Source organism: Neopelma chrysocephalum, unplaced genomic scaffold (assembly GCF_003984885.1).
Source record: "Neopelma chrysocephalum unplaced genomic scaffold, ASM398488v2 Primary Assembly neopelma1_59, whole genome shotgun sequence".
Taxonomy (NCBI): domain Eukaryota; kingdom Metazoa; phylum Chordata; class Aves; order Passeriformes; family Pipridae; genus Neopelma; species Neopelma chrysocephalum.
Window position 1 is genome coordinate 29118804 of NW_020897714.1, and position 21200 is coordinate 29140003.

At 39.1% G+C, this 21200-nt stretch overlaps 1 protein-coding gene across 3 annotated transcripts in view; it reads right to left on the minus strand.

The window, feature by feature from the left end:
* Window positions 1–20783, minus strand: part of DCP1B (decapping mRNA 1B) — a 42970-nt gene extending 22187 nt beyond the window's left edge. Inside the window, exons 1-4 of one of the 3 annotated variants that reach the window (XM_027680739.1) lie at window positions 19737–20507; window positions 19604–19682; window positions 19027–19067; window positions 16545–16672 (exon numbers count right to left, since the gene is read on the minus strand). In XM_027680739.1, the coding sequence (XP_027536540.1) occupies window positions 16545–16672; window positions 19027–19067; window positions 19604–19615 (181 nt within the window). In that variant the 5' untranslated portion in view covers window positions 19616–19682; window positions 19737–20507. The other 2 variants (XM_027680738.1, XM_027680740.1) reach the window with 2 other exon arrangements.
* Window positions 20784–21200: the final 417 nt, after the last annotated feature.

The following is a 21200-nucleotide window of genomic DNA, read 5'->3' on the forward strand; positions in this document are numbered from 1 at the left end:
AACTGAATTCCTGATCTAAGTATCACCTGTAGAGTGGTAATTTCACTAAAATATTCACATCAAAAATACATCACGAAACAGCAGAGGAAAAGGCAAATTTTTCTACTGCTGCACAGAAGAGGAACTATTAAGTCACTTTTAGGCCCAGCTTCAACCAGAAAGTTACCCAAGAAGAGATTATTGTAAAAAACAGAAAAAAAAGAAATCAAAGTCAATTGATGACATTAAAGGAAAAAGAAAGCACCAAAATTACGATGTTCTTAACAAGATTACACAAAACTAGAAGGATATAATGCAGCTATCAAATCAAGAAGATCCAATTAATATTGAATGGGAAGCTAAATAAATGACTGAAATAATCTAACTGAAATTATTAAATACAAAGGGATATCAGTCTTTAGAATTTTTAGAATTTGAAAAAGGTAGACTACTCATAAATCAAAACTGAAGAATTTTAACAAAATCTGTGAAGCTCCTTTAACCACTCCTCAGTGGTTGAATTTCAGGAAGTACACTATTTAAGTTTTAAATCACGACTTCAGAGCCAATTCTACAGCTTCCGCCTTACAATTTTCATTTTTTGGCTATGGATTTCTCCTGTCCTCACAAACACTAGAGCACTTGATACTATTTATAAGCAGAAGCTGACAGCTGCTATCTACCAGAATTATGGATAACAATTTCTAACCTCTCAGTATTTGAAACATTTATTTAGTTATTATGATAATGCAGAATTTCCTATCAACTTGAATCATTCGCGTTAAGTATTCTATTACAAAAGGACAGCATTCTCTAGGATTATTTGTTTTACCCTTTATTTTTCCAGCTATTAGCTTTTCTGTCTTCTACTGGCTAGATGTTTCCATTACCAAAGTTTTTCTTTCAGCATACCTGGAACACACGATTTTTAAGCTATTGCTGCACAGACTGTATAAAGTATTTAAGATTGGTAAAAATTAATACAGAAATAACTCCTGACTAGAGACTCCCCTGTACCTAGAAACTGTTTTACACTTTCTGGTATTACAAATAAATAAACAAAACTAATCTTAAACTTTCATATTTTATTCTTGATATCATGCTTCTTAAGGTACTTTATTCCCTATGTATGGTCTAGACTCTTGCTCCTGAATATGTAAATCCAGGCTTTGCTATATTAAAAAGTAGTTTCTGTACACACATCTTACATGGCAGCCAGACACCTCCATGTTGGTCGTCTTTTCTCTGTGCTGTCTACCATTCCTGTAATATTTGTCTCTTCAGCAAACTATCAATGCTTGCATATCTTCTCCTAGTACTTTTTAAAATACTGCAGCCCCCAATTTGCAGCACCTACTGAAAAAGGAACCAAAGTGAGTTATATCCACAATGATCATTTTTAATCTACAAGTTCTTCACTTAAAACATGAACTAAAGCATGCCATGTTCATTTTGTGCTCCTCTACTCCAATGTAAGTGTGTTCCTTTTGTCCATGATGTTTACAGTCCCAATACAAGCATATGATGTTCCACCTACTTTGCTCGGGCTCAAGAGGTGCAGGAGACTTGCCTGTTGAAGCTCTACATCCTGCTCTGCAGCACAATGCAAGAGAGGACTGCAACAAAGGAAAGCAAATACAAAAAAACCTGCAGCTGAGGCAACTGCACACTGTCTTGGAAAGCTGAATTCCATCTCTGACGCTGCCCCAGAGATGTTGTGCAATAATACACAAGCTGTGAAATGTCGTCTTAAGTGGCCGCACTGACTGTGTGTGCCTCATATCCCAGTGTTTGACTTGAGATCCGAGACCTCTGCGTAAGATTTGAGTGCATGACCTGCAAAAACATCAGCTACTTACGAGCACAATCAAATTGAAGTCTGTAAGAAGTGGTTTTGATCATGTGAGTAATAAGTATACTGGAAAATTTTGGCTTGAATAATGGAAGTCAGGCACCCCTTATTTAATTGGTCTCTGTAATTTTAACTGCTCTGCCCTAGGACCCCAACTTGTAAAATGGGGAGAATAATATTTCTAATCTGAGCAAGGTAAAACAGTTCAGTTTGTTCACAAGTTATCAGCTATTATACTGATTATTTTTGCAGAAAACAACAAGAAAAAAGCAATTAATAATTCTGTCCCTAGCGCAGAATTTCAGTGGCATTTAACAAAGCAAGAGACCCACGTATCAGCTATGAGAAAAAAGCCAGAACACTGAGTAGCCACTCTTCCTGTGAACGTCATTCTGACTGTTTGATAACTGAAATAAAGTCCTTATTGCAAAAGAAAATGATCACATGATATAAAATTCCATAAACAGAGAAATTGCACAAGCAACCCTAATTCTGCTATTTCCCAGTTTAAGAGTCAAAGTTCTTCTAGCTCTTAAGAGCCTTTAAGTTCTTTCAAACACAACATTTTGCTTAGGTCTTTAGGTACTTAAAACCAAAATACTAGAAAAAAAAATTCAATTTTATCCTATTATACCACATTGATGTGGTATAATTGATGTGGCCCATCAACAGTACTGGAATTTGTAGATCTCTTGCTTTTCTACATTGTGCAAAGCTGCACAATACAACATATATATAAAAAATGTATTTGCTTCTAAATAATGGAAATACAGCTCTAGATATATCTTGTTATTTCAGGAAGTTTTTAAAGGGGAACCAAAACTTTTATGACTTCTCAGGCACAAAAACGTCAATAAACTGAAGCAAGGGAAGAGTTTTTCAGGTAACAAAAATGTGTACTTTGATATGAGCTTAACCTAAATTCCTAAAAAGCTCTGAAAAGATCCAATCTGTTAAATCATCAGACACTTGTTCTTTCATTTAAAGGTTGATAAAGCTTCTAATCCACTTACTTGGGGAACTGCTAATAAAGAGAGGGAAAAGGATGACTTGGTATTTCCATTATTTCAAATGTTTAAAATATTAAATACAAACGAGCAAGGAAAAAAAACAAACAACCAAACCAGTTAAAGGGAAAAGAATCCTACTTGGAGACATGTTAATGCAAAGCAATGATCAGACATAGAGAGCGAAAATATGCAACAACAAAACCCCCAAGAAAATGAAAAAGCCCCTCAAAACCCCTTCCCCCAAAAGCAAATGGTTTGAGAGTGGGCAATGATTGGCAACACTACCGAAGTCAAGAATAAGTTCCTCACCACCATCTGTTTAATTGTGCCTGGAACTATGCCTTAAAAATCAACACAAGAAACAATTTTTGTTAATAGAATGGACCCTGAAATGTCCTTGCCATCTTCTACCAGTCACGAAAGTTGGGTGACTAATTTGCAGACTTCCAGATAGAGCCAGCAAATATTTCTGATTTCATGAGGCAAAAAAAGGGATAACACAGAGATGGTGAATTGTTTACTAAATAATGTCTGTGGCTCTACTGTGACAGCCTGACTTCAGGCAGATTTTTAATCAAAATTTATCAGAAATTCTTTATGGTAAAAAAATCAACTCTGTAGCAGAGACACAAAATTAGCTCACTGGAACGCCCCCTAAAATAGCCTCAAAGCTCAAGTTCTGTTAGTACTGTAGGAAAATTTTAAGTCCATTGATCCATATATTTCCATAAAGCTCAGCAGATGTAAGAGTCCATCAGCAGGTTCTTTACTTTTTTTGGAAAAAAATGCCTAAATGCAAACTGTATTTGCAAGATTTCCTGTAAAAATGCATTCTGTTGATGCTACGAGAAATTTTTAGTCACGACACAGGAATAGCATCTATGTTATGATCCATCTGGCTTAGTGCATTTATTTTTTCCCCACACCACTGGTTTTCCAGTCACACCTCCTGCCATTGCATCATCAGTTCCCAATAATTTTTAAATCAGGATGGTGTGTGACACTGAAATTAAGGCAGGAAGTGTGTAGATGCCAGGCTATCAACTTCTTAAATAACAAGTTGTTCTTAATAAATCTTTTATTGTTCTTATTTATAAGCTGCTCTTAAGTAACAAGTGGTTCTCATTACTATTTCACAATAGACTTCCGAAATGTCCCCATCAAACTGGAGCTGGAGCTCCTTTGCCTTTTGTAATGGAAAAGACTAAAGAGTCTCACTCAAGGAGTGTAAAAGCTAAGCAAAGAGATATTAAGATAAACAAATGGTGGGTGAAAGTTCTGTTCTAGTTCTGATATAGAAAAATGAGAGATATACACTGACTTTAGAAAGGCAAGTGAGTAAGTCTGCAGCAAAGCTAAAAGCTGCATCCAAATATCCCGAGACAACAAAAGAAACCTTCCTGTGAAATAAAAACCCACCAGAGAAAGGCTTAGTGGAAAGAAATCCATCGCCCCTCAACATCTGAAACTATTACCTTTATTAGCTCTATATTCTCTGCTAACTTTCTAAAGCAAACAACAAAACATCCTCAATACACTGAAATGAAGCCAGGCCCTGATCTACAGGAATCATTCGAACAAAACTGCCTTGCACAAATCTAGGCTAAATATAGATCCATATTTTCTATCAGCAGAAAAGCTTACACTAACATAAGACTATCATAAGTAGAAGCACTTAATCTAGAAACCACACTCTTTTCTTGATTCTGTGCATCTCACATCGTACCTAGAACTGAAAAGGAACGAGAACTTCCCTGGAGACAAAAAAAATTCCTTTCATTTGAAAGAATAGGAAGGAGAGCTGCCTTCTGCATCTCAATTTCCATCCTGCCTTCCACTATGTTAAGAAAAGCAGCAGTTTCCATGTTTTTTTTGGAGTATCTGGGCTTCCAGTCCTGTGGGGATAAAGCCTCCTCCACTGTCTGCCACACACAGTTGGTAGAGGACTCCTCAGGATTTGAACATCACAGTTTTCATTTATAATTTAGTCCAATCTAAGAATACGTCCCCAATTACTTTTAAAGTGCATCTCTGAGGTACCTGCCAAAGGTCAAGGTACACCTCTAATTCCAGAGCTATAGCCGAGTTCAAGGTCAAGTTATTTTCCAAACTCTGACGATGCCATTTTTCCAGTATAATAGAAGAGAGGGGAAAAAAGAAGATTATTTTAACCTCAAATAGGTGTTCAATAGCATGTAATTTTTTCCTGAAACCTGAGTTTTTACTATAATCAGTCTGATGAGCTGTCACTCCAAATGGTTTAACTCCCACAAAATAATGAACAACTTCAAAAAGGGCTTCATGAGGAAAATAAGCAACTTTAACTATAGAAGATGTTTCTAATTCTGACTGTTGTGATCTCATCTCTTATTTCTTCACTGCATACCTTCAGATCCTAAGTAATGGAAATACACTTGCAGATCTGGACTAAGTTCTTAGTCTGTAACAACAGAAGTCTAAGTTACTTGTATATACAAGAAACACCTAAGAAATACCTTAAGAGAATTTTAAAAACCCCACTTCTGTATTTTTCTATGTCTATACTCTGTACACACCACCACTTTGGAGGCAGGCGATTTGTTCATTTTTCCTACACCATCTCTATTCTGAAATGGTTAGAAAAAGAATAAAAAAATCCACATAGAAATAGGCAAAAGTAAAGTCAACTACTCCTCCTGAGATTTTAAATGTTTACCTCATATTTACAGCATATCTTACATATTTCCTTTTATTGCTTTGCCACAGCCTGTTACCATGTTATATTCAACACATTAAAGAATTCTTCTCTATTACTCTGTAGCCATTCCTTCTCTTGCAGTCAGCTGTTACATTGCCTTCAGTGACATCTGCTTGTCTGTAGAGCTGCAGTTGGAAATTTTTAAGTATGTACAATTTTTAGTGATATAACACAAATTTCACAGGCCCAGAAAGGCTTTTCCTTGTTCTCACATAATGACAGGCAAACAGTAATAGGTTTGCTCCAGCTGTGGGTTGGTTCATGCTGTGTTCACAAGATAAATTTCAGTAGATGACTGTGCCCCTGAACCCTTTATCGTTCATATATGGCCCCTGCATTTTTACATGCTTGAAAGCTGAATGATCATTAAAGTATGAATAGGAATGTTTCATCTATATTTTTCTTGTGAAATCGCAATTTAGTAATTTCTTTCATGAAGATACAAATACCACCTCCTTGAACTACCTCGTTGCTTTTTTTTTCTGATTACTGTAATTATTTTTACACATATTTGTGTATCTTTTAAAACTGTATTTTAACTATTGAAGTTAGTGTTCAGATTACTTTGTAGTTTACTGATTTTTCTGCATTCTTGAACACAAGACATTCTATGTGGGCATATGTACAAAGGGAGAAACAGACTGTACCCCTGAGATCAAGTTTGCCACCGAGAAAATGCAATTTCAGCAGTAAATGTTTCCTTATTTTAGACCTGTAATCCAACTGAACCCCCCCCACATTTATCAAAATAATTTTATATTAGCAGCCAGACATTTCACAATAGCAGCACTGGGAGGTACCCTGCAACTTAGAACCCATGAATATACACTAGACATATAGTTGAATTTAAATAAAAATTTGGAATGTTGCACTGGATTATTTTTACTACAGCAATTGTATTATTTTCACACAGAAAGTAAAAATGCATATTTCATTTTGCTTCAGAAGTTAGCAGTATTTTATTAGCTCATGTATAATCCTTTAGGAATAAAATATATCTTCTGCTTCCTCAGTCTTTCCCCTCCTTCAGCTTTTAACTCTCAGTGCAAATTTGAACATCTACTTTGTTTTCTGGTAGAGAGAGTTAGAGAGAGAAATATTCATGTGAGAGAAACCAGAATAAAAAAAGAGATAACAATAAAAAGAAAGCAGTAAAGCCCTGCAGGAAGGCACATGATACCTTACATAAAAATCCAGTGTTATTTCTCTCCTTTTTCTAATTATTATGAAACTTCATGAACTTCTTAATTGAGAGATGCTACACATTCCCATGTAGAGAATGTAACACTGTATGTTATTTAGCAAATAATACTAAAATTTTACAGAAACGCAGTTTGTTTGGCAGAGACAAAAGAATTGGTGGAGCTCATCAAACTGAAAGTCCATATCCTGTCTAAGACAATGACCAACACCAGATGATTCACAGGAAGAATCTTCCTTGTCCCTTTATTGCTGACTTCTGACCTGAAGCATATGACTTACATCTCTTACTTTTTTTTTCCTCCTGGCTACAGAATCTCTGGTTGGTTTTATTCATATAAATAATATCTCTGCTATGTAAAAGGATTACTGAAACAGGCCCCAAAAGACCTAGGCCTATGTATGTTCAAAATAATGAATCTAGCAGGTAAAACCCACTGGGGTATTTTATGATTGATTTTAAGCAACTCTTTATGACATGAGAAGTTCATATTTTATTAAAGCAAGTTCTGTGCAGCAAAACCAACAACTGGGCTGCAGCCACAACCATTAAAGCAGAGCAGACAGCAGGCATCAAGCCCAACGCTGTTACTAGTTTGTAAGGCAGTTAAGTCAAAAAAGCAACACTGCATTAGCAGCCCGAGTGGAATTCCACTGGAGCACTTGCACCGTGTTTCTGTATATAACACATTCCTTGTCCTTTAAAGGCTATGCTATCTTACACTTGGGAAGGGTTTCTTTCCTTTTTCCTCCTGTAATTGAAAAGTATTGTTTACTGCCGATTTAAGGCTTGTTTTGACGAAGGGAGCGCTGATGAGGCACTCAAGAGCTCGGATTAAATCAATGTTAGACAGAAGTGAGCAGCTTGTATATGCGCTGTGGGATGCACTCGCTCACATATTTATCTTCCATGTTTTCAGAGAAGGTTACAAATATTTTTATATATATACACACACACATATAAAAGAGCACAAGTGAGCAAGCTCACATTCCAAGAGAAGTTTTCTGGCTATGTCAGGAGTGAAGTCCACCCTCTGCTAGACAAACCTATTTTTTTCAAGCACAAGAGGATATTATCAGAGAAGTCCGTGCTGATATACAGAAACCAGAGATCGTCGTGGCTCGGTGAGGTGATGAGCTGATGGGTGGATGGCGCCCATTATCTTCACTTCTCAATCCAAGTTTTCCTGAAAAACGACAGGGGGAGGAGAAGGCTCCAACTGAGCATAAGGCACAGAGGACAAGGAAAGGATTAGGAGTGAAGAGCAAGAAAAGGAAGGATAACTCAAGAGATATTGCAGAGGTTTCAAAGAGCTAGAAAATAGTTTCTAGATTAAAAGATCCAGTTGTCACTAACTTAAAGGAGCATTCAAGTTTTAACTTCTGTACAAGGCTATTGCATAAAACAACTCAGAAGCAAGAAAAAGTTGACCAAAAGGAATGTACCTTTTCTATCTATAGAAAATACACTTAGGTTCAGCTGTTTCAGCGCTCCTTGGAATTTTAAAATGTTTCAAGCCTTGGTTCGGCAAGCGTATCACCCACTCCCCAGCCACCAGCCAGGGGAGCCTGACACGAAGTATAAGGGGAAGCTGGTGCATGAAACTCAGCTGAACTGCTTCTACATCAAACCTGGAGGTAAGACAACGTTATCCAGTTGTGTGCACAGGAATTGTACTGTTCTCTACCTGCTGCGATGAGTATTGCCTTCCTATTTAACCAGAGCAATCTGTATAATGTAGGAGACTACACTAATAACTTAGAGAAATATTTGGTGATAATGTACTGTGAACTCCTGAATGTGTGTTGATGCTACCACAGGATTTAGATAATTCTGGTAATTCTCGAATCTGTGGAGTTAAGTAGGTGAATGGCTTCTCTTAGTAATATATTGTATTTTGAGCATCTAATGAACATTGCTTTCCAACTCCCACCGTGACACGATAAAAAAAAAAAAAAAGGAATGCAAGTATAAGGAAAAAGAAAGATAAAGGTTTTCGGGGTTTTTTTTTTGGACAAAGAGGCTAAGAAGTTTAAAACATACAAAAGCTGGAAATACTAAATACGTGTGTTAGGATGTGAAGGGATTAAGCTGAAAAGGCGGTTACGCAAGAGATTTCTGAAAGCAACTTGCTCTGTAATATTCTCGTTTGCAGAAGAAATATGTAGGCATTCAGGTACGTGTTTACCCTGATTTTGAAACACCCACCATTTTATGCTATACAAGGAGGTGTGTGTGAAGTAGAGGGTATACAGGTAGTCACATGAAAATAACCTCCCTGAAAAAAAAAATAATTATCTGTTCCAACTTGAACCCTTGAGCTTTGCTGCATCATATGCCTATCTTATCTTGAAAAGATGTCCGGAATTCCCAGCACTGGCAGTACACTCTCAACAGTGAACCTCCAGACAAGCTAATATCTTGCTTATATGCTGACATCCATAAATGGGAAACAAAGACTGTGTCTAGCAGATACATGCAGTATTACTCTCCTTCCATTCTGTACAGGAACTCATCCACAACAGCAGGGTGCTTGATATATGTTTTTAATTCTACTCCATGTAACTTTTCCTATGAATTTGTTTGCCCAGGCAGAGGTATAGTTCCACCATACACAAAATAATTACCAGCCATCAAAAAACTACATAGCTTTGTTATCTTAGCTCCTTAGCCCCTTTCTTCTCACTTGGCATATAGTTACTCTGACTTTCAGACTGGACTCCATCATCCCCACAGAACTGAAAACTTGCTTTAGGATTACTGCACTTCTTTTCCTTACACTCAGTTCTGACCACCTTCAAGGCACAACACAAACACATCATTAAGAGCAAAAAGATGGCTGCAGTCATCATAGTTACAGCTGCAAAAAGCCACTTCATGAAGGCAAACCATTCTAAATCGTTTGCTTTGCTCAGTCAAAGGCTTTCACATCAGGTAACAAATCCTCAGGGTAGGAAGGGTGAGGAAGAAACAACTAAAACATCCTTTTAAGAAAGTCTGAATAGAAATATCTGTGCTGTACTGGGTGGAGTGATAAGGGACATGGTGTTACACAACCAAACATGTCTTAAACTTAAGGCCTTCAGAACTGGTATCTACAAATTCCCCTGAAAAACATAGGTTTTATTTAGTTTTAAGGAAAACAAATAAGGCACCACCGGAAAAAATAAATTTAGAAACACTTACTAGTACAAACATTTTTTCTTTAAAAACAACAAACAAAAAGGGATATTGCAGTTCCCCCTCTTCTTTTGTTTTTTTTCATTGGAACCCTAAAAACCTAAATCACAGAACATTTATTCTCCACAATAAGCAGAAAAAATCCCAAACACTCTTAAGTAGAATTAACCAATATCTGCTAATCCTAGAATCACAATAATAATTTAGTTTGATTGGGACCTCTGCAGGTCATTTATTCCAGGGCTGGCTTCAGTAAGAGAGATACTTAGGAAAAGAAAAAATTATGATCAACTAAAAGTTTCCACAGAAAACAATATCCTATGGCACTTTTTCAGTCAATTTATTTTTAATCAATTTGCATTTATGCATATTTCTTTAAAACAAATTTTCCTGTCCCTCTCACTACATTAAAAATCCACTTCTTCCATTGATTTGAGTCAGGTTTAGTTGTAAAACCAGGTGTATCAGCTTTTGTACTCTAGAATAGGCAAGCCAAATAACCACTAGATAGCAAAATCACAATTCCTGATCTTAAAACTCACTTGCCTTGAGCCAGAACTGCTGCACATCCATCCATACTCGACTGCAAAATAGTATTAAGTTATGCCATCAAGTTACAATAATACTTTTATATCTCAGCAGGTGGGCATTCAAGATTTTCAGGCATCCCTGAAAATTAAAATGAGGCAGAAAGCACAAGGATCTAATATATAAATGTACATATTTTATGGGTTTAGTTATAAAAATGTAAATTGGTATCTATACCACTTCCAAGGGGCAGTTTATTATTTTTCTTGACATTCTGAAGCAATTTTTACCATTTTCTAAGTACATTAAAATCATCAGTTAGTTGAAATACAGACCACAAAGGGAGGAACTATATGGGAAACATAGTAGGAAATTAGTAATGCCTTTAAATATGCTTTTGTAAACTAGCCTATGAACACATAATTTCTGAGTGTAGGTAGAAGGAAGTCAATTAACTGAGTACTAGAGAGCAAACCACATGAAAAACCATAAATCATCACTATGCACTTGATAAATAGAGGCAGTAAGAAAGTTGCTTGCTTGTGTCAAGAAAATTTGCACTTGACAAACTCTAAAGCAGTTAAGCTGGACACAAACTGTAAAATAGGTTTCAGGAAAAAAAAAGCAAATAACATGATAAAGCTCATGCTGCAACTTTCATTTTCTGGGTTTAGAATTAACTCTTAGTAAAACATTAATAATTTTCAGTACGTATATTTTCTTTTGAAACTTAAAAAAGGGAAGTAATACCTATGCTTGTTGGGTATGTGTTAGCATTCCAACACTCTCAGCAAAACTGAGGTTTCACTTTAGGGTCAGGAACACTCAGGGAAGACAATCGTGACCTCTGCTGTTGTTCTGCCTTGCTGGATACATGATGAATTTTTATAATGCTGATCAAAGGAGAGAAATTGGAATGGAGAGAAGGAGGAGAGGTTTGTTTGTATCTCTGAGACAAAAATGTCTCCAAGGACAGAACCGCAGGTAAACCACAAGCATTCATATTCTGAACAAGTGGCAGTAGTCAGCCCAGGCAGACTTCTTAAAAAAACCTTTACTCAAATCTGTTTAACAAAAAAACACGCTGAGAAGAATATACCCCTAAAGAGGGCAAGGCCCTTCTACCAAAATTACTTTGAATTTCTATAGTTTTAGCTTGCATTTTTGTTCCAAATTGACAAACATTTTTCAAAGAGTTTTAAGCTACAGAAATATTTTCAACAAAACATGCAGGTTGTAGCAGGCCAGAATAATAATTCTGCAATCAAACTTAACCTCAAAAAAATTATTTAAAGTTATTCAGCTGTGACAAAACCACTGCATTTTGCTTAATGATGCAGCAACAGAAAGCCATGTCATATTTCTGAATTAGCAGACCACTGAATTTAGAGAAAAATAATACAAGTTGAATGAAGTTAAAAACACTTCAAGGTATTTGTTTCAAAATTCTGAAAAACAAATGAGCATTTGGGGAATAATCAACTGAATACACGTTGCAATTTACTGCTTTCATCCTGTTGGGTTTTTTGTTATTGGACCAGATACTGTATGTTGGCAGGCAGGAGGCTGATAAATAAGGCTCTCCATTCTAAATGGAACCAAAAACCAAAGAGAAACACTACTACCTCATAAAAACAATGCCTGGAATATCTATTTTGCCTGTCTCAATGGAAACAATTGAGCAAGTAGTAGTTTACTGGTCAATATGCAGAAGGCTGAATCTAAATATATACACAAATAAATTTAACCATCAAATGCTCGATTAAAAACACATTTCAGAAGAAAGAAGAGACCTGAAACACCATGTTACAGAATATATAATGTAAAATAGACTAGAAACATATTTCAGGGTAAACAAGACACTATGATACCCAAAAAAGGATTGGTTTTCATGATATATTAACTTTTACATATCACTCAGATTCCCTTAGTGTTGTCTCCTACTTTTCCTTCCGAAGTAAACTTCTAACAGCCTTCAAACTAAGAAATGCTACCTGCAGGGTCACTGGGTCTTCAGAAATGCCTGCAGAGGTGGGACACTTGTTATCCATTTAGTATTTTTCACCAGGATGTATTTACTTAGAAGGGTGAACTAAAATGAGCCACAATCAGTCTCAAAAGAAGATGAGTTGTTCTATTTAAGAAGGCCCTCGGATGCTGCAATTTAGAATTTAAGAGTGAAATACAATAGTTTGAGAAGAATATACACATTTTCCTAAACATTTTACAATCACTTGTGCCCAGGCATATATTTGGAAAAATTGTCATACAAAATAATTATGACCTACATGGGAAGGAAAAAAAACAAAATCAAACCACAAACAAAAAACCCACAAAACTTCTTTGTACAGCTGGCAAACTTCCCTCTCCCTTCCATCCCATCTACTAGACATCTTTGCAGTATAGAAATCTGGGAAAATATAAAATTTTCAGGGTTCTGACAGACATATGGTGGCATGTTAAACTGGACAAGTATGAGCTTATGTATGTCTCACATGTGCCTAGGCAGGTTTGACAAAAACAGGCATGTACCATGCTTTTGTACCACTTACTGAACCTCTGCTAAGGCTCAAATTCAGCAGACACATCTGACTAGAAAGGCTTCATTCTGCTTCAAGCCCAGGAGATGACATGATCAAAGGCCTTGCTACAAAGGTGGCACAGAAATGAAAAACAACTGCTCTGCCAATAGGTACAGAAACTTGTTATAAAGTATTTGTCAATCTGCCACACAATTTCTTTCTCCACTCGTTATAGCAGAAAAGCACCCAATTAACCTGTATCAGATCATTGTCACAATTAGCACGCTATTTTAAGGTAGGATCTTGTGTTCTTCTCTGGCAGCTGAAATGCTCAAGGTGAAGCTAACTCTGAGATATACAACTTACTATTGACCAAATTCTCGGTGTCCTGTAAGCATGAAAAACAGTATTCAGCTATGAAAAGCTAAATCAGTCAAGTGAGGAAATAATTCACTGACCCAGTACATAGGCATAAACACCTGGTACAATACACAGTGAGGAATAGCTGTAATTATTATATAGCTGATCAGTGCTAAAGAGAGAAAATTAAGTTCATTTACTCGATAATTTACCACCATGTATTTCTTCTCAACTATCTCATATTATTCGGCACCAAGGCTTAAGCAACAGGCTCTAAACACTGGTTTTCACAATAAATATCACCAAAAACCAATGAAAAAAGTAGTAATTATGTAGTTAAGATTATTCAAATATAGAACCCAGGAAATTTTGTAAAACCCTTAGAATTGTTAGATGATCTAAACGAAAAGAGGACTTCTGTCTTGCTCTCATAAAGAAAGCATCTAAAATTGCAGTTAACTACATAAGTTTAAAGGTCACATTGAAAATTCCTTATCTGATACATACACCTTCTGTTCTTGGTGGACAAAGATTTCTGCTGACGTTAAAAACTGTAATTTGATCTTCCCTCCTGGCTTTGAAATGAATAATCCCAGCTCCAGCCTAACAGATTTCTCAAACTAAACTTTTCTGTAAAACGGTGGATCAGTGCAAACATTAACTGGCATGGATCCCAAATCCAGCCTGAAAAGTCCTGGGATTAGACTGTGTCTCCAACATGGTGTTTAGACAGTATTTCAACTTAAGATGACCAGGATCACATGGAACAATAGAAGAAATATGAAAAAACAATAAAGTAAGATGAAATATTTCTTTTCTTAATTTAAGTATTCCTAAAACTTATATTTATTGTGTATAATTTTGGAAAAAATCTTTCTGTTGTAACCATATATTGGATGCAAAGCAAGCTTTACAAAATGACAGCTATTACAAATGTTGGCGGACTTGTCCAGTACACAAGCACCACCTTTTGCTGCCAAGAGGTTTTATTTTAGGCTGTGTGGTACAACCAGCCATAGATATTCAGCTGCACTAAAGTGAAGTTGGTTTCAACAAATATTCAGAATATTGGGAGAAGCAAAACACTGGGCAGGACTTCTTTGTTTCTCTAAATGCTTCCTTTTGTATTTTCCTGATATTTATGTTATAACAAAAGTCCTGTTATATAGGAAAGCCACTATATCAATTGGAAAAACAGAGGAAACTGTTAGTTTTGTAAGATCTAAAAGAAGACATATGAAAAATTGCATAAGAAGTCACCAAGTCAAACAAAAGGTTAGAAAAAGATAACTTGTTTCCAGATACTGTTAAGTATTACTGCCAAACTGTCCACTGTTTTGCCAAGTAAACAGCTATTACTGAGTACTCCTTGTTAGCATCTGGAAGCAGTAGAGAAAAATAATACTACGACATCAGGGCTTAAAACCCACAGGTTTAAGGGGCTGGAGATCTCTTAATTTCTTTTTTCATGACAGCACTCAAGGGAACGATACAGTACAGAGTGCCATGAAGTCAAAAAACTGTCAGATCTCATGGCTCAGAAATTCTAAACTAAAAGAAAGGTAGTTCTACTTCCATGTTGCCACTGGCAAATTGTCAGTGTAGGTGCTGGGGGTCCACCCCAGCCGGCAGCTCAGCCCTATGCAGCTGCTTGCCCCCTCCCCTCGGTGGGATGGGGGAGACAATCAGAAGAGCAAAAGTAAGAAAACAGGTTACTATTTAAAATATATGAGACCCTGCAAACCCGAAAGACTGACATCTCTTGGGAAAAACAGCTTATACTCTCCAAACCCCACAATTTTCCTCCTAATAAAAAAATGAACCAATCACAGTTTACAGGTAGTAATCAGACTTATTTCATGTCAGCATAAGAGTTATGACAACTTCTAATTACTCTTTATACCAATTGTCTCAACAAAAATGAAAAATTAATAGACCAGGTTTCAAAATGTAGGTACTAGTATATACACACATAAACTCCTAATGGAATTTCAAAATGAGATTAAAGAAGATTACACTTACATAAGAAAGACCCTTCAAAAACAGATGGGATAATAGGTCTCATGGTACTTAAAATCCCAATATCCTAGGTCAGCCTGAATATGTCTGCATTTCTTTTCAGTTTCTTTGTGAATTCCAATATTTTGTCAACCTAGAAAATACTCTCAAAAATAGCAGTTTCATTTAGGCTATTTAAAATGTTATTTCTCTATTGCTTCTACCACATAGTGCGTGTGAACAACAGGATTCCCTCTTGATATACTTTCCAACTCCAAAGGAGTTTATGAAGTAAAAAGGTCTAGCAGGTGATCAAATTGGGCTGCTTTTGCCTTTACTTCATCCAGAGGGAACACTTCTGCGTCACAGCTCACATAAAACACTTTTGCAATCTGCTTTTATGCATCAAGGACAAAGCACAGATGATACCACAGCTCCACTTCCAAGCACAGATATGAACTGTATATTTACAACTGCTCATTCTCATGTAATTGCTCATTGTAACACTCTGTATGCATATCTGCATGCACAAGTAAGCTTTCTCATGTCTTCCACTTATTTCCGAGTTTGCCTGACACTTGCTAATTCTAGTATAAAGATAATCGTGCAAGATAAACACAGAGCCCAAAGTAATAACTCTGTCTTTCATCAGGGTTTAAATTAGACTCAACGTTCTGTTGTCAAGAGTTACGCCTAATGGCTGAGAGGCACACTGCCTTCCAACTTGCTCCAAGGACAGTACTTTGGAGCTGGAGCAGAAAACAGGGTTTGAATTTGCTGCATTTGTCTATTTTTATGCAGAAAGCCAAGACTACAAATACCACTCCAAAACTTCCCAACGCTGACTGGGATACATTCAGAAAACACACACTCTCTGCTTCTCTCAGCCCATCACATACACACGACAATAAACATTTACTCTTTGTCAGTTAAATTAAGAGATTACTACTAAGCACGTGCTAATACTTTCTTTAGTAGAGTGGCATTTTAGGAAGCACTGAGCAATTCTTCTCTTTCAGCACACCAAAAAAGCAAAACTCCTTTTGTTTAATTTCACCTGTTAACCAGCTAATTTCAGCCCTTGAGAGCTGCAGTCTAAACACTTGGACTGCCTTAACCAAGAACAGACTGAAGAGAAGCTGACTTCAGTATTTAACCTCACGTGTCACATACTTACATCTGGCATTTCTGTACAGTAGAAAGGGGTCCTGGAGCTGGAAATCAAGGTCTTTAGTAATAGGCTCCGTTCGATTTTCCATGCTCAGTCTGTTCATAATTGTGAAACCATGCCTTGGAGAAGCCGATCTGAAAATTAACAAGCAGAAATCCCATCAAGTCGAGGAAAAAAAAGAAATCACTAGAATTTCTTTCCTGTATAGTTCTCCAAATTTATTAATCTTTTATTATTATTTCTAAGAGGTACCACAAAAAACTGATTTTGTTGCCAAGGAAATAGCAATTGGCTCTTGCAGTATTTTGTGTAATCCTTTTAATTATGGCAAAACCCTACGTTATGTATGAGAAATAAACAGACTATCAGCATCACCTTATCCAACACCACCATCTATCCTATAGTTTCTTGCTGGAGTAGAAAGAAGCAATTAAAATAAGTCAGTCATGGGCCAGTGCAAGCATACTTTTCAATACTCTGGTTAACAATTGCAGACAGTAACAGTTACCCCAAAGAGGATTTTCCATGCCATCTAAAGTGTAAGAACAAAAGTGAGGGTGCTGGGAAACTGGAACAGGTTGCCCAGAACAGTTGTGGATGCCCCATTCCTGGAAGTGTTCAAGGCCAGGTTGGACAGGGCTTTGAGGAACCTGATGTAGTGGAAGGTGTCCCTGCCCATGGCAGCGGGAATTAGACCAGATCATCTTCAAAGGTCCCTTCTAACCTAAACCATCCCATGATTCTATGACTCTAAATCATTAGGCATGTTCATGGGGGTTACACTTCAAGTCATTTAGATAAAGGTGAGCTGTTAAATCCATCACGATCCTGACAGGAGATACTACTTCCAAACTAAGTATGACAATAAAGGAAAGACTATGGATAAACATTTGGGAAAAGTGCCATCTCTGGCAATTGCTGATGTGTGGATTTCTCTATGAAACCCAAAGCACAGGAAGCTGCATTACAGCATCGGAGTCAACAGAAAAATAAACAAAAGTGGAATCCTTGACAAGAATCCTTAATTTGCAGCAGTCAGCGCTTCACTTAAAACAAATAAACAGTCCACTTCCACTGGTGTTAACCCAGCTGGAAGTCTGACTTTTTGACTGTTCCTCAGAATTCACTAGGATGGGATGGGTAGTAAATAAGTTATCTCAAGTAAAATGGTCACATCACTTTACATTGTGACTACATAGAAACAACCAAGGCAACACCAGTGGTCTCCAACCTATGATCTGTTGGCAATGTCTTTTCCACAGAACTTTATAACTCTGTTCAAAGCAACAGCAAATTAAAGTTAAAACTGATGATGTATGATGTTACCCACAGTTCACAACCTGTTCCATTCTGTTGCCTGTAGGGCAGCCAGGCATCAACCCCTGCTCTAAATGGAAATTTCTTCAGGCAACAAAAAGAACAGTGAAAGATCACAGATGCAAGGAGTACCAGGTTACACGTTGTCAGTTCTTGAGCTTTACAACCAACATACCAGGAAATACTGCTGCTGTTCTGCAGCCCATAACTAGCCACATCCACCTACTGCTTGCACAACAAAGAGCTGGTTCTTTCCTCTCACGGTGGTAATTAGAAAAGCACCTGAAAGCAGCTTAGAAAAATTACTATTGACCATTTCCACTGCTGGTACAAAAGATCTCTACAGATTGAAACCAGCATTCCCACTTCACACAAAGCTCACAGACTCCTGGGCCTCTCTGTCAGTTCACACATATATCTCTCGCCTTCTCAAAACAATCTCTTGCTTTCTCAGCTCTCCTACAAGTTCCTCTTTGACATAAAAGTTGAAGAAGAAACTTTCTGCTTTGGTGTTAAACCCCGGCAGCTACTGCAAGATCTGCTGACTGTACTATTTTCCAACTTTAACAACAGTCACAGGGAAATGCTGGGGCACTAACATGGAAACTACAACATAGGGCAGGCTTCATAACAGAACAAATGTGCTAGAACAAGTGACGTAAAAATGATGTTCTGAAAAGCCACAATCAGAGGTGCTGCTAAAAGAAAGCATTAAAATCAGCCAAAATGTTGGATGAAATATGCATGAAAAATGAACAATCAGACATAAGTAGTATGAATGTACCCTAAGCAGGGAAAACAATGCTTCCTAAGTTGTACCATTCCCTTACTTTAAAGAATATCGTTATTTATTTCACTATTTGCTTTTTGTCCAGACACTTTTTACACTGCTACATCCTAATTAAACCAACACAAAAGATTTCTACAGTTTACCCATATTGAGATTTAAATCACATTTGGAAGTCTTATCAGAATACAAGGTGGTGCCTCCTTCCCAGTGTTTTCTTCCCTGCATTTGCTTCTACCAGTTTCAGTTTCTTTCCACCCTTGAACAAGGGGGAGCATTTACTTCATGACTTCATTTACTTCATTCACACTCCATCCCAGCTAGCTTTTCCATATCCACAGGTTATGGAAACATCCTGCAGACGTTAAAAGGTAGTGTCCTCACCTTGTGTAAACAAACAGCGTTCCCTCCACATCAGTCTTCTCCTGAAGAAAAGGAAAGTTAAGGAAGTTGAAATCAGGGCAGTGTTTTGCTCACTGTCAGTGAACCCCCCTTTATCTCTGTTTACCAGGACCATCAGTTTCACTTCTCTCATCCAAGCCACGAATAAATAAACCCAACTTCATCAGCTGGTGGTGAGAGGCTGGAGCCAGCACAGGTCACCACGCATCTGACCCAAGTTTTATGATAAGATATGGAAAGCCTAAATGCACGACACGGTGAGGCTAAACTGGATTAACCCTCCACTACACCCGAGGGCAGTGCACAGCCCAGAGTCAGGGAGAGGATTTTCCAAAGGGCACCTGTCCTCAGGGGCAATGTTTGGGACAGGTACAGGGGAAATGACACAAAAGGGAGGTTGTGCAGATTCTTCAAACATGGGCCCTAAGCCCCACCATTACAGCAAAGCAAGAATCACCTGGAAAGAGCCTGAATGTTAGATCACCAAAAGTTTCCCTGAGTTAATTAAGGTTTTAAATCTTACAACAATCTTTTTAGCATTGTTAACTCCTACACTCACTCTTTTGTACATGTTTGGGTTCCATTATAGGTGTTTGAAGGGCAGAGGAGTGTCTGAGGCCCATGTCCCAGGGTTAAACCCCAGCCTCCACAGACCTGGGTTAAACCCCAGCCTCCACAGACCTGGGTTAAACCCCAGTCTCCCACGGCTGTGGGTTAAACTCTGTCAGGCTTGGTGCTGTGACCACATCCCTGGGAAGCCTGTTCCAGTGCCCAACCACCCTCTGGGGGAAGAGTGTTTTTCTTCATCCAATCTAGGCCTCCCCTGACAACTTCAGGCCATTCTCTTGAGTCCCATTACTGGTCACCACAGAGAAGAGATCAGGGCCTATCCCTCCTCTTCCCCTCACGAGGAAGTTGTAGACCACAATGAGGTCTCCTCTCAGTCTTCTCTTCTCCAGAAGAACAGACCAAGTTCCCTCAGCCGCTTCTCATATGGCTTCCCCTCAAGGCCCTTCACCATCTTTGTTATTCTCCTTCGGACACTGGTTAAACTCCACTCTCCCACAGCCCTGGGTTAAATTCCAGTCTTCCATTGCCCTGGATTAAACCCCAGTCTTCCATGAACCTGGTTAACATCCAACCTCCCGTGGCTGCAAGTTAAACCCCAGTCTGGGGTTAAACCCCAGCCTTCACAGCCCCGTGTTAATCCCCACTCTTCGACAGCCCTGGCTAAACACCCACTCTCCCGTGTCCCTGGGTTAAACACCCAACCTCCCATGGACCTGGTTAAACCTCAACCTCCCATGCGCTTGGGTTAAACCCCAGCCCCGTGTTAAACCCCATCCTCCACCGCCCTGCCCCACAGGACACAACTCCTACATCCCTGCAGCCTCCCAGAGCCCACTCCCCGGGCCCTACGAAGCTGCTCTCAGCTGTGTCAGGCACACCCCTCCCTCACTCCCACCCTCACACCTCGGCCATGGCCGGGCGGGGCGGGGCGGGGGCGGGGCTCTCACGGCGGGGGCGTGTCCCGGCCGCTCCCCGCCCCGGTCCCCGGTGCGGCGGGGGTGTGTGCCTCGCCGGGCGCACGTACCCACTGGCTGGCGCGGTGTCCGAAGGTGTAGAGCGCCACCTGGCTGGCCACGTCCACGATGCCGCTGATGTAGGGGTCGTGCTGCCGCAGCGCCGCCAGGCTGATGTCCAGCCCCCGGCCCAGCGCCGCCGCCATCTTGCGCCCCGCGCCCAGGCGCGAGCAATCCACCACCGAGCGGCACCATCACCACCACCACCAGCGGGGTGGCGGCCCCGCAGCGGAGTGCAAGGCGCCGCAATCGAGCGCCGAGCGCCGCCGGCTCGGGATTGCCGCCGGGGTGTGTGGGAACAGGGGCTGTGCCGGCGGGGGGGAGGTACCGGATCACGGGATCACAGTCACAGCATAGTTAGGGGTGCAAGAGGCCTCTGGAGATCACCCAAGTCCAACCCGCCTGCCGAGGAAGGGTCACCGAGAGCAGGTGGCACAGGGGCGCGCCCGCGTGGGTTTGGAATGGCTCCAGACTCCGCGCCCTCCCCGGGCAGCCTGTGCCAGGGCTCTGCCGCCCGCAACGAAAGGAAGCTCTTCCCCACGTTAAGCTCGAAATTTTTTGGTTTAGTTTGCG